The 13,850-nt window shown below is 52.7% G+C and overlaps 1 protein-coding gene across 1 annotated transcript in view; it reads left to right on the plus strand.

Annotated features, from left to right (window-relative positions):
- The first annotated feature begins 772 nt into the window (after positions 1-772).
- The window catches only part of LOC137901934 (kalirin-like), a 39,712-nt gene continuing 26,634 nt past the window's right edge, over positions 773-13,850 (plus strand). The window contains 5 exon segments of the mRNA XM_068745968.1: positions 773-839; positions 11,378-11,452; positions 12,472-12,586; positions 13,348-13,540; positions 13,634-13,807. Of these exon segments, the coding sequence (XP_068602069.1) occupies positions 773-839; positions 11,378-11,452; positions 12,472-12,586; positions 13,348-13,540; positions 13,634-13,807 (624 nt within the window).

Below are 13,850 nucleotides of genomic sequence, written 5' to 3' on the forward strand. Positions count from 1 at the left end.
ATCATTAAATCACATCGTTTGATCGGAAGTTCCGATGGAAGTCGTTGGGGGGCGGGGCGATAAGGAATTTGGAATGAATGAAAACTTAGCCATTTCTTTTTTTTTTTCACATTTGGCTGTTTTGAGAACAAAAGGAAAACCTCGCAAATTCACGAAGCGAAGCAGAATCGATGTTTGCTTTTGTTTTTTGTTTTTTTGATGACTTGTTTGCAGGTTTACACAAAAACTCGTGAACAGTTTCCATGAAACTCGCTGGATGGATGAGTCCAGAGCCGGAGAAGAACCGGCTCCAAAACCCGGCAGATGTGACATTTCAGTGATTCAGATTCAAACGAAAACCGGATCCAGCTGATTTAAATATTCGGCTGCTGAGACGAAAATAAATTGATGCGTTCAGGGTCTATAATTTAGATTTAAGTCCTGATTGAATTAAGACACAAAACACAAACATTATGTCAGACTAATAAAGGTCAATGAATTGAATCGAGAGAGAGAGAGAGAAGAGGGAGAGAGAGGGGAGGGGACGGGGGAGAGAGGGAGGTAGAGAGACCCTGGCGAACAGCGCCAGAGAGGGAGGCTGGACCGGGGAACAATAGACAGAAACGGAGCCAGCCAAGCAAACGGAGAATGAAACCGAGCGAGGCACGCGGACGGAGCGCGCACGCGCTTACCGGACAACATGTGAGGGATAAAAGACGGGCGGATTTACCGGACCGGAGGGCTTCGTTTCTCTCTTCCTTTGTCGGTGGATCGTATCGAACCGGATTCCGGTATGAACCCCGCAGAAGCGGCCGAGGAGGCGCCCGGCGACCCCGACACTGATGCCTTCTACAAAGCAGGTAGGGAGACGCGGGACGGAGACGCGGGACGGAGACGCGGGACGGAGCCCCCCCCCCCGAACACCGAATCCGCAACAAAAGCATCGTCCGGACGGTGTACCGGCACCGACCGTGCACCGGAGAGGCGCCCGGTGCCGCCCGGACAGCAACAAATTCAGATCCTCATTGTTTTCCCGTTGTGCGCTATTTCATTTTTATTATTTTTTTACACGCGTTTTAATTGCGTGCGCGCGCGCGTGTCTGTGCGTGAGTTACGGGGTGTGTGTGTGTGTGTGTGGGGGGGGGGGGGGGGGGTATCTGACAGCGATGCGTTGAAACGCCTCGGGCGCATGACGCGTGACGGGAATCATGCGTGCGTGTTTGTGTTGTGACGTCAGACACTTCCACTCACCGTGAAACACGTTTCCATTGGTCGCCGGTCATTTAAACCTGATCAGCCTGATCGATACGACTCTGATTGTAGTTCTGTGGATTCGTGATTAGAAAATAAACATTCTTAGTTTCTGCTTTGATCAAACACGTTTGAGTCTTTGATCGATCACGATCCAGATATTGATCTGTGGATTCTGTTGTGGTTCACGTCCTCGGTGAAAGACATGCAACGTGATCTGGTCTCTGGTTGAGTGGGGTGTGAGACAGGATGGACAAACCGATGACATCACAGGAGGCAGGTGAACCGGGGCGGGGGAGGGGGACACACACACACACACACACACACACACCCTGCCTCCCCATCTGCACCAGGACACGTATTCAGCGTGTGGGGGGCAGGGGACAGGGGACGGAGGATCAGCGTTGGAAGCGTCTCCAGAAGATGGACTCGACTCGCTGTGAGACGCTGCACCTGAGGACACACCCGAGGACACACCCGAGGACACACCTGAGGACACACCTGGGGGGTCGGCGTCCGGCAGGGAGGAATCCGTGCACGTCTGGACTGGATCTGGCGTCAGAAATGCTTTTTTTTAAAAGATGTTGGACCATTTACACGGAGGCAGACGGAGCTTTTCGTACGACTCTGCAATACCACCGGGCGCGTTAGGGGGCAGTGTGCGTCCTAGCAAGGGCATAACCAAAAAAGGTAAAGACGAAGTTCAAAAAAACACATCTTCTGGTTTTACCCGGGACGTGCGTGCCGTATTTTTGTGGGCGTGTCGACGCTGACCTGTTTCGTATGTAAACGAAGCGATGGTGAGAAGTGGGCGGAGTCACATAGAGGAAGCGACGACCAAATCAGCCGACGCCACCGAGATAGCGAGAGGAGGTGTTCCCCGTCTCTCGCCCATAGCCAGCTGGGATTGTCACCAGCACTCCGTGACCCGCGAGGCGGAAACGTGTTAGAAAAGGAACGAATGAATTCAGTGACTTATAAAAAAAGAACTTGTTTTTGTCAATGAATCGCCGTGAAACGGGTTCACAGAGCCGGCGTTGTCCCCGAGGAACCGTTGATGATTGGATGAAGGGCTTGGCGGCCCGTCTAGACCGTCAGACGGAAACAGGAAGTGACAATCGTGTCCACGCCGTGAAGGCAACGCAGTCAGAGTGCTCATCGCACGACGGACGGCAGCCGTCTGTCAATGGCTGCCGCTGTTGCCAGGCAACCGGGATGATCGAACAGCACTTATTTGGTCTATGTGTGCCTCCATAAAGGCCCGCTGGGAAAGTCACAGACGAGTCGCCAGGGGAACGCGAGGAGAAATATTCAAAATTTGATGTGTTTTTAAAATGTTTTCTTTTTGTGGATGGAGGTGGACCAGCCAGGGTGTGTGTGTGTGTGCGTGTGTGTGAGTGATGAATCACGCACACACACACACACACACTCAGATCCAGATTAACCTGCAACATCAGCGCTGTCGTTAAAATCAATTACTGCGTTTGAGCAAGGGGATTAAAGCCTGGAATAAAAGCAGCTTTTTAAATACAGCTCAAACGGCGCCAGCGCTATAAGGCTAATGCTAATCCACCGGTAGCACCGGCGCTGCTCAGGCTAATGCTAATCCACCGGTAGCATTTGTGACTCTGAGAGGAACTCCGGGCACCTTGATGACTATTATGGGATGTCAAATAATGTGACCTTTCTGACCGGATGCACCAGACTCACGACGGCGCTAGCAGAAAACGTACTTTAAAGTTTACTGAAACCGAGGCGGGATCAGGATCGGGGGGCGGGATCAGGATCCGGGGGGGGGGATCCAGAAGGATCCTGCACCTCTGCTGCAGGTGTCGAGATCACAGAGTAAAGATGCGGTTCATCCGCAGCGTGGCTCTGCTGCCACGGAATGGAACGGGGCCCCGGTGGATTAAACCTGCTGTTTCATTCCAATATGGCTGCCGTGGCAAAGATCTATCGGGAAGAGCTCCGGCAATCACGGCGGAGCGTCCTGGCCCTTTAAGGAAGCCTCAGTCCTGAGTCACGGTGAGGAAACGTTGGTGTGACAATACGATGCTGCTGCTGAGGAGAGCGACGGAAGAGCCCTCCCTCCCTCCCTCCTTCCCTCCTCCCTTCCTTCCCTCCTTCCCTCCCTCCATCCCTCCCTTTGTCTTCCACTCGTACCCCACAGTGGCAGATGGGTGTGAAGAATGAAGTTCTGTGTGGGATGCTGGGGGGTGGGGGTGGATTGGGGGAGAGAATCATTTTAAGTGGATTAACCCTTATTACCCACCGGGGGGGGGGCAGGAACAGAGAGTGTTAAACAGATAAATGCAAAGAAAGGATTTCCTCTCCTCCATCCTTCAGCCAGCTGCAGCCGTATGGTGCGTGTTTGGGGGGGGGGCAGGAAGCTTTTATCCTGATTGACAGGAGCAGAGCGGCTGAAATAAAGAATTTAAATGTCAGACGTGTCCTCGGAAAATCTGACCCCGTGAATCTAAAGCTGGGACCGGTTATCCTTTAAAATGCAGGTAAAGATAAATCAGATCAGGTTATTGATTTTAAACCGGCGGGTGAGCCCAGATAACGGTCCTGACAGCCGGTCGGACCCGCACGCCTCTTTTATCGATCCCTTTGTCTTGTGGGTTCTAACGCGGATCACGTGGGACGATGTTACAGGCAGAACTCGGTTCATTGATTATTGGAGGGGAAACAAAAACCAAAGCGCCGGTTTGTCCTTTCATTTCTGTTTCGTTCTTCAGCGTCCGTTTCTCTCATCGCTTTCGTTCGTATGTCGGCGGGCAGATTAGAACTCGCCTCGGGCTCGTTGCAGCGTCGCTCCTTTGATCAGGAACCAGCCGGCGCTTTAGGAACGGACTCCACGGACGGAGAGAGGGAGGACATGGTGGGGGGGGGGGGTCTCTCGTCCATCTCTGGGCCGTGATGTTCTGTAAGTTAACTCCAAACCTTTAAAAGCACCGACGCTCACATTTTGCGCCAGAAACGTCACTCGGACGATGAGCAGGCGCTCCCGGAGATTAAATCCGCCCGTCGAGCAGAATTCCTCCTTCAGCGGTTTGTAACTTGGTGGAATTTCCTCCCCCATATCTGACAGATCCCGGGGATTTGGGGTGAATCCTGGGATTTGGGGTGAATCCCGGCTGTCTGTTTCCAGCTCTTCAGTAATGCTTTTATTATGAAGCATTCGCGTCACTTCCTGATCTGTCAGAAACGGTCGATGGACGGAGAGAACCTTTCCGCGTTCCCTGCGATGAGGAGGAGGAGGAGGAGGCAGGAGGTGTGTGTGTGTGTGTGTGTGTGTGTGTGTGTGTGTCCCATCGATGGCTGGAAACCACAACTTGGCCCTTTCTCTTTGCAGGAGAGTCTGAATCCTGAATTTCATTCATTTTCAAAGTTCCTCACGAGGAAATGAAAGAACAGCTGGGAATGATTCCCAGCTGCCCCCCCCCCTTCATTCCGTTTTTTTTCGTATATGGCCGTTTATTCATGTTTTACATTTTGATTTTACTGTCGGCTAAATGTCTCTACCTTCTGTTCACGTTCCTTTTATCCTTCTCTCTTTCAACCCAAAACTAATTAAGGCTCATTCATCTCGGAGGACACGCACACACACACGCACACGCACACACACACGCGCACACACACACACACACAGAGGAACATTTGTGTCAGGCTGTAATTGAGCAAGCAGAACCTGGATTACTGAGGAGTATTTATAGAACACAGGGAACAAAAGTGGAAATATTAATCCCACCATTTTCCTCGGTTCAGGATGAGATCCTCATCTGATCTTCGGAGCGTCGCGTCGATGATCTGAGAATTCAGTCTCGCCGATTTGTCCTCCTCGGATACGGGAAGTCGGGGAACCGGGCAGGTGTCTTTTGGGAATCTATGGTCCAGCCCGTCCCTGGAAAGCTTGTCGTTGTTGATCCTTTCCCACATTCAATCTAAATTCCCTTCCGTGGACGTTCCTCTGATTCCGCCTCCGGTCATCGGCGGCGGTGGGAGAGAAGGAGGAGTCACCAATCAGAGGCATCATCAGTCGCACTCGGGAGCAAAACGCAACCCGGCGAACGTCGGAAGCTCTCCGGAACTCATCCTGCTTGCGTTTGCAGCGCTCGGGAGAGTCCCGTGTTTCGACTTCAAAGGGTTCGCGTCCCGAGTCGAGGACAGTGTAATTGCGTAATTGCAGAGTCGGTTCTCGGGGACAATAAAGCATGAGGATCGGTGATTAGAGACGCGCCGTGAGAGTTTCTCACCGCAGAGCTGGAACTTGTAATCTGCGATCCGATCTGGGTCTGGTTGATCCGTCGCTCCGAGTGTGTGGAACGCCGAATCAGCTGATTCTGGGGGGTGAAAAGGGAATTCTGTCTTCCCTCAACCGTTCATTGTTCCGCATCTTACAAATTCAAAATTAGAAATGTGTTTGCCGTCGGCGTGAACGTGGCGCCTCTGAGTGCACACACACACACACAACACACACACACACACTCTCTCTCATTCCGTGTCTGACCACTCAGTCGAAGTTTTCCTCTCCACAGACAGCTGCTGTCTGGAGACTGAAAGCTGATCTGGAATAGAGAGAGAGACAGACACTCGGAGAGAGAGAGACAGACACTCAGAGAGAGAGACAGATTCGTCTGATAGCTGAGGCACGTGTCCCGTGTTCTAACATTTGCTCCCGCTCTGTCTCTGTCTCCGTCTGACCTCTTGACCTCTGTCCCGTCTGGTTAATTGCGATCGGGGATGTTTATGTGTCTCGCCGGGGGATGAGACGGGCCGGATGGGTTTTTCGGGACAGCATGAGATGTTTCCTGGTGCGCTTCCTGATCCGACACCTGATCCGACACCCTCGCGTCCAGGGGAATCAAAGTCCTCAAGATCTAGTCCCGGATGCGGGATCGAGGCGTGGACTCGGGAGTGGCCGACTCCACGCTGAGGAAGCGATCCTCCAGTCTCCATGTGTTTTGTGGATTTTCTTGCGATCGGGGGGGGGGGGGACGTCCAAAGGCCCGCCACTGAACCGTAGATGGAAGTGTGTAGATTGAACTCGTGCCTGAGACCTGAGCGATCCCGGGTCTGGCTCGGCTCGCCTTGCCCATGGAGGAGGAAGCGTCGCGTCATCCCAGGGGCTGATTGGCTGCACCACTTCCTGGTTGAAACGGATTTAGCTTGAGACGTGTTCCTGCTGAAATAAAGATCTACACGAGTCCCAGAACTGGAGCCCAAGTCACACCCTGCAGGCGGTAAACACTCCCCAATGATGTCACTCACCTCCATCGATAAGGGGGCGGAGCAAAACCCCGAGTCAGAGCCACTGGACCGCTTGAAGTCCGGTCAGAGACCGGCGCCGTTTCATCCCACGACACCGAAGCGTTGCGTCGTCGTGCTGAGTCGGCACCCCCAGATGGCTTCTCCCCGAGCGAGTTGATTGGTTCCTGCTGAAGGAATCAGATGGACACAAACCAGGACGTCCTGTCTTCAGTTTGGGGGGGGGTGGGGGGGCGTTTTGTCAACCTATTTTGTCTGTCCGAAAGGAAATCATGTTGTTGTTGTGGAAACAGCAGGAAGGAACTCCATGAGTCCATGACGCAGAAAAGTGCAGCCTTCAGATCCACGGAGAGAGAGACATAGACATAAAGAGAGAGAGCGAGAGGGAGAGGGAGGAGTTGTCCAGTGTCCCTTTATGAGAAGAAGCTTCCCCATGGAGAATACATCATCCACCTCATGTGTGACCCGGGTGTGATGCCTGGCGAGCACTTAAAGCTCTCTCCTCCAGTTTGTGTGTGTGTGTGTGTGTGTGTGTGTGTGAGAGTGTGTGTGTGCTAATGCAAACATTTGTGTGTGTGGTCCGTGAAAGGCAGCGAGCGAGCAGTGTGGTTTTCGTGCTGGAGGAGTGATGGATGTGGTTTTCCCCTGCAGGGGAAACCGGAGCCGAGGCCATTAAAATGTGTGTGTGTGTGTGCGCGGGTGAAGGTGTGTGTGTGTGTGTGTGTGTGTGTGTGAGCGCCACCGATAGGAGGTGTGCACGCCCCACAGCGTTAACAAAGACATGCAGGTAATGTGTTAAAATAATGAGACGGATATAAATGATTCATATCCAGCCCGTCCGGCGGGTGTTTCCGGTCCGAACGGCGGGTGTTCCCGGGCCGTCCGGCGGGTGTTCCCGGTCCGACCGGTGGGTGTTCCCAGGCCGACCGGCGGGTGTTTCCGGGCCAGTCAGAACCACTTCAGCGATCTCCTCGCTCCTATTTTCCCATCACAAATCTTTTTCTTCCAGTTTAGTTTCACTCCATATTTTACCCCCAGTCCTCCATTAAAACTCCCCTGCTGATGCTCCCTAGCCTCCCCCCTCCGTAGACGCGTCTCGGTACCGTCACACATTAGCGCTTTGCTAGCCGGGGCTTTACGCTCGGTGGTTCGGTCGGAGCTCAGTCGTGGCTGCAGCACAACGCAACGGATACAAACAGCTGGCGCAACCCAATCCTGAGCACATGCCGACGCGTCTGGGCGACAAGCGCCTCTTTCATCCAACCGCCGGAAACCACGCCGGCGTCGTTGGTCGATGATTGGGTGATAAGAGATCGGCTGAGGCCTTTTGGGTTCCTGCTTGCACAGCCGGTAATCCGGTTTGCAGCGTCCCTTCGGATCCGTAACAGCAGAGCTAGACGCCAGGCGGCCGGCTTCGCGCTAACACATGTGGTCCAGCAGCCGGTTGTCGGGGGGGGGGGGGGGGGGCAGCTGTTGCTAGGGAGCAGACTCACCTGTCGCCATCTGAAGACATTTGGGCAAAGGCACGCACCGACGCAGCCGAACGATGACGCTGCGTCGCTGCTCGGTCTCCGAGGATCCGGATCAGACCTCGGGAATGCGCTTTCTGATTTGATTTGTTGGCGTGTTAACAGTTTCCTGGACTTAAACGGAACAAAGGAGCCGGTTATTGGTTCCAGACGTAGCAGAGGCATCGGCGCAGAAATGGTTGCGTCATGTAGAAACTGAAATGAGTGAAATACGGTTTGCCAGCGTGCATCCTTTTATATCTCCAGCTGTAAATTCAGCTGTTGTTCTGACCGCTGCGGTGAAACACGGCGGAATTTCAGGGGGAGTCGGCCGGCCCCTCTGGTTGCCTAGCGACGTCTGAGAAGTTATTAAAATCCTGACAATCTCATCCTAATGGTGAAGTAGTTCAGTATTTTTCTAATTATCAAGGAGCGATTGAAAGTGGACAAAATCAGCTTTTTTTTTTAGGCATTAATATAAATGAACGCTAACTGCCGGTTATAGTTCTGTAGCTGTCTGTTAATGAAGGTGTAATAAATAAAATTGTTTCAATTTGTCTACTTGGAGGTGAAATGATTTCTGTAACTTCCGGAAACACCCGTAGCGGATGAGCTAATAGCGGTCAGCGCAGCTTATGCTCATGCTAGCACGTGACGGAAGCAGCTAGAACACTTTTTCATCAGGTGACTTTACGCAGAACATGGGAATATTCGTACTCGTTTAAAACGCTTGCTACTCTAATCCTGATTTCGACCGTTGGCTACCGGAGCCAGTTTGCCGTTTTGCAAACCGTTGCATCAGCTAATGCCAAGGAAGCGGCCGATGCCAGACCCACGGCGTGCAGCGAAGCCACGGCTTAGCTTAGGTTACAGTTAGCTCGTTGGCCGGCCTGGCGTTGTGTCGATCCCGGGATGCAGAAAGCAATCGGCTATTTTCACGGGCGGATCCAAGTTCGAGGTGTTTTCACGCTGGAGGAATGAAACAGGAATGTAACTTGTGGCATTGAGGGACCCCGTTGGCGGGAGTGCTCGGCCTCGGCGGAGGTTTGCGCTGTCGTTCGTTACTTTCGTACGATTGGTTCCAGTGGAAAGGCCTCCGCGCTGCCTCAGACCATATGCTAACCATTTCTGATGTAGCGATCATTTAAAGCGGCATTAAGGACAGATCCCAAGGATTTGCTGGTTGCAGAGCTTCTTGGCCAGACTTCCTTCATCCTGCTGCTATATTTCATTTCATTCCTGCAGCACGCGATGCTACCGGTTCCACCGGTTCCACCGGTTCCACTGACTTATAGCTGGAAATGCTGTTACGGCTGCCAGACGCATGCTGGTGGAATTAAATCTTAACTCCTGTATTGATAATTGCAGTATTTACAAATGTTCTCCCGAGCGTCCCCGATGGTTAGCAGATGGTCGCCGTTGGTTTCCGGATGATGTCAGCCTGAGTTTAAGCGTACACACACACACACACACACACACACACACACACACACACACACACACACATCTTGTTTGGGTTTCCACTTCCATTCATTTCCTGGAGACTTACCCTTTAACCATTCAGCCACCCAAACCCTAAACTTATCCTAACCTTAACCGGTGACCCCAAAAATCTACTTCGCTCCAAATTGGGAATTTGGCTTCTTTTTCCAGCTGTCCCCAATTAGCCGATGTTGTGTCTAAAACGTGTCCCCCAAAAGTAGGCCATGTGTCACACACCAGGGGGTCCGAAATAAAGCCAAAGAAAACCTCTTACTGTGGCAAAGAGCTGCGGAATACCCACAATGCAACAGACCCTTATTGGTCTGTTTTCATGCCGCTCCAGCTGGGACGCTGCGTCTCCTGTCCCCAGAAAGGCTTTCGTGTATCTCGGGCGGTTTCTGCATTGACCGAAGCTGAAACGGCGCTCCGGTTTTAATGGCCCAACTTGCTAGTTGTCCGGGGTCAACCTCGACTCCCGCCCAAATATCAGCCGGGACGGGCTCCGTCGTCTCCGCGAGCCAGCGGTGGCAGAAGACGGATGCACGGATGGTTTCCTCTCATTCGTTTCTCTGACACTTCCTTGGCGACGCCGTCGTTTCTCCGAGCTTGGCGAACAAATGTCTGGAATTTGTGCGGCTAATGTTTCACGTTTGGGGCTGCGTTCAAGACTCGCTGGATATTCCTCGACAATGAACGCGCTAGCGTTTCAACGGGCTGCCTTGCCTCGCTTCAGGGCAAGTCAGACGGAGAAGGTCAAACTGTTCGGACAGTTCGCCTTGTTTCGCCGTGTGGATTCGTGCTAACGGCCGTCGTGCGTTTCACAGACGTTGCTACTGAACGCACCTAACGCCTCCGATGGCGAACACACATGCCGGATCAAAAGCGTGTCCGTGTGAGAGATGAAATCCAGTCCAGCGTGCTCTTTGTGTTTGTCCTCTGTCCCTGCGGGATCCCACAGAGGACGTCGCTCGCATAGTCTCGATTCGATCTCGATGTTTCCGACCTCTCACTTTCTTCCGATCAAAGATAAACAACGATAAACATCGTGGGAACGACGGGATTACTCGTCGTAGTCCTGTAACTGTCGTCGGCGTCCTGCGTCGACCCACGTTGACGAACGCCGCGTCTCCACGCCGTTGTGAGTCAGTCGCTGCGGACAGACGAAGCAGGAACCGCAATGTAAACACAAATGTGTTCAAATACTTCAGATGATGAAGAGAAGTGAAACTCGGGCACGTAGCAATCAAGCTAGCAGTTTAAATCCAGGGCGCGTTTCATCCGTTCCCATCCCAACCATGTCCGGTGTTCCCGTCGTCCTCTAAACGCTGAGGACGCGGTCCCGTCTGTTTACAGCACCGGCAAACCTGATCGATTACATCATCGACCTTGAACAACACGAATGGCCTTGACTAATTCACCTGATCGTTGATATTGTGGTCGTCACGGCGACGTCACGGTTTCTCATCCACCAACGAGTCTAAATACAGGAATTGACCATTTTATTGCCTTTTTATAGGTCTCGCTCTCCTGAGGTAGATTTTGCCGATTTAGCGTTCCCACTGTGGAATGTTCTTGGAATGTGTGTGTGTGTGCTTCGTGTCCGGGATGGTGCGCTACATGAACACACACACACGCACACAGCAGGACATGGACATGTGGGCTTGTTTTCTGCTGGGAGAGAGAGAGAACCGACATAAATCCGACTTCCTACAAGGACAGACGGATGAACTGAGAGGGAGGGAACGAGTGAAACCGAGGGGGAGGGGGGGGGGGGTCATAGAAATATGGGGGGGTCATAGAAATAGAAATTCCCGAAGGAATGTTGATCTGGATTTGATCGGTTAATGGGATTAACCGACTGACTGCTCCTCTCTCTCTTTCTCCAGGGTCTTTGAGGACCGAGGGCATCAAAGCGTCCGACGTACTTCCTGTGCTAAAGGAGAAAGTGGCCTTCGTGTCAGGTGAGTCCAGACGGACCGGCGAACCTTTGATCCCATCGGATCCCATCGGATCCCGGGTCATTTCTGAAATTACATCTGAAAGTGGGACAGAACTCCAGAGGATGTTTAAAGATCTCATCTTGACCACGAGGATCGCTTTTAAAAGACGCTAAAAACCAAACCTGGAGTTCTCGGGTCGGAACCTCCTACGTGTTTAGAGGTGTTCAGTTGTCCGTGGGAAGTGCTCTGGATGACCTCTGACCTCTCGCAGAGAAAACATCGCTGGCGTGGAGCGGGACCCAAACCCCTCTGGAGACGGGAGGCGGCCGGGGAAACCCGTCAGAGACGCTTTTCACACCCTGAACATGACTTATGTGAAACTCTCCGCTCTGTCAGGCCCGGCGGGTCACGGCGTGCCAAAACAAGCAGAGCGGGCCGACACACAAAGCGTTTCAATTTACAGTCCATCGGCCGTCGCGCTCACGCACGGAACCCGTGTGATGAATTAAGACTCTTAACGAACGCCGCATGACATCACAACACCTCCTAGATTTACCAGCCGGGATTGTTCTCCTGGAAAACATTAGACATCTGTCTTTACTGCGAGTTTCCACACGGAGGGACGTCTTTGCAGTTTTTAATCGAGTCAAATAATTTGAAAACTTGGATGTCAGATTCACATTCAGGCCAGAATATTGCACCAATAGGATCTTATCGGGATTCCAACGATTCCTATTTAATATGGAACACTTTGGTATCATGTTGCATTTTGGATCGTATCCTAGAAAGACGTAAGTAAGAATGGAAAAAAAAAAAACCTCCATCGGAGCTCAGAGGGTTAAAATTTACCAGCGAGTAACTGAATCAAAGTGAGAATGGAAGAGAGACCCTGAGGAAGCATGGCAGAGAGAGAGAGAGAGAGAGAATGCTAAACGCCGAGTGCCAACAACAATCTGTCATCGAGATTCCTCCTTAGGTTACAGCGACACACACACACACACACACACACACACGACGAAAGCTGTTGTTTGTGTGCGCAGGTGGGCGTGACAAAAGAGGCGGGCCCATCCTGACGTTTCCTGCCAGGAGCAACCACGACCGAATAAAACAGGAGGACCTGAGGAGGCTGGTGGCCTACCTGTCCACGGTTCCCAGGTACGCACTTCACTGAATGGGAGGGCAGGGGGGGGAGTGTGTGAGGAGCGCTTGAGAGCCGAGGAATCAAGCGCTCCTTTCTTCTCCGGGGCGGCGGCAGACTGGGAGCGGCGCCTGATTTGCATCGGCGTGAAAGCCGTAGTGTCGGCAGCAGACGGCGGCGGGTCTGTCCCACTTAGCGGACATTTGGACCACTTTATCAGGACATTTTAAGCGACTTGATGATGAAGGGCATCAAAGCAGGGCCTTCACCGATGATGACGAGGAGGAGGAGGAGGAGGAGGAAACTCAGAGCGTGGACTAGTTGACTTTTAAAAACAGATTTGTAACGAATAGTTTACACGCGTGAATAGCATTGATAATCACTTCCAGTTTTTGTGTCAATAAAGTTATCTTGCGTTAAGTGGATGAAAATCCAAATGACGGATTCTCCCTGAAGAGGCGTTTTATCCCGAAACGCCGAAACGAGTCAAAATGATGTTATCGTTTGATCGGCGCCGCTCTGATTCCCAGCTGATAATTGAGCTTCTGTTGCCACGGCGATGAGCAGAAATCATTCTTCCCTGCGGCCAATCGGGACGTGGCTGCTGGGTAATCGCTTCGTCTTTACACGAGTCGATAACGGCATCACGGGCGTGGCCGGAAGCTTAAAAGAGGAGGTTCCGCCTCTCGCCACCACGCACAATTGTGATTGGAGGACGCTGAAGCTTTCACGTCTCCTCTCCTCTCCTCTCCTCTCCATCCCCCTTTCTTCCCGTCAGTGAGGACGTGTGCAAGCGCGGCTTCACCGTCATCATCGACATGCGCGGCTCCAAGTGGGAGCTGATCAAGCCCCTGCTGAAGACGCTGCAGGAGTCCTTCCCCGTGGAGATCTGCGTGGCGCTCATCATCAAACCGGACAACTTCTGGCAGAAGCAGAAGACCAACTTCGGCACGGCGAAGTTCTCCTTCGAGGTCTGAGGAATCTGTTCTTATTGTGTTGCCTCTCCGTCCGGGTCCCCGGATCGTCCGGTGTTTGTCCCTGAGCCTCTGCTCCGTCTCCTCCAGACCAGCATGGTGTCCGTGGAAGGTCTGGCCAAGCTGGTGGATCCCTCCCAGCTGACGGACGACTTCGAAGGCTCTCTGGACTACAACCACGACGAGTGGATGGAGCTCAGGGTCTCTCTGGAGGACTTCCTGTGCAACGCGGTCCATCTGCTGTCCAGGCTGGAGGACCTGCAGGTGGGCGGGGGGGGGGTGGGGGGGCGGATCAGCCGGGTGGATG

This window comes from Brachionichthys hirsutus, chromosome 12 (genome assembly GCF_040956055.1).
Source record: "Brachionichthys hirsutus isolate HB-005 chromosome 12, CSIRO-AGI_Bhir_v1, whole genome shotgun sequence".
In the NCBI taxonomy this organism is placed as follows: domain Eukaryota; kingdom Metazoa; phylum Chordata; class Actinopteri; order Lophiiformes; family Brachionichthyidae; genus Brachionichthys; species Brachionichthys hirsutus.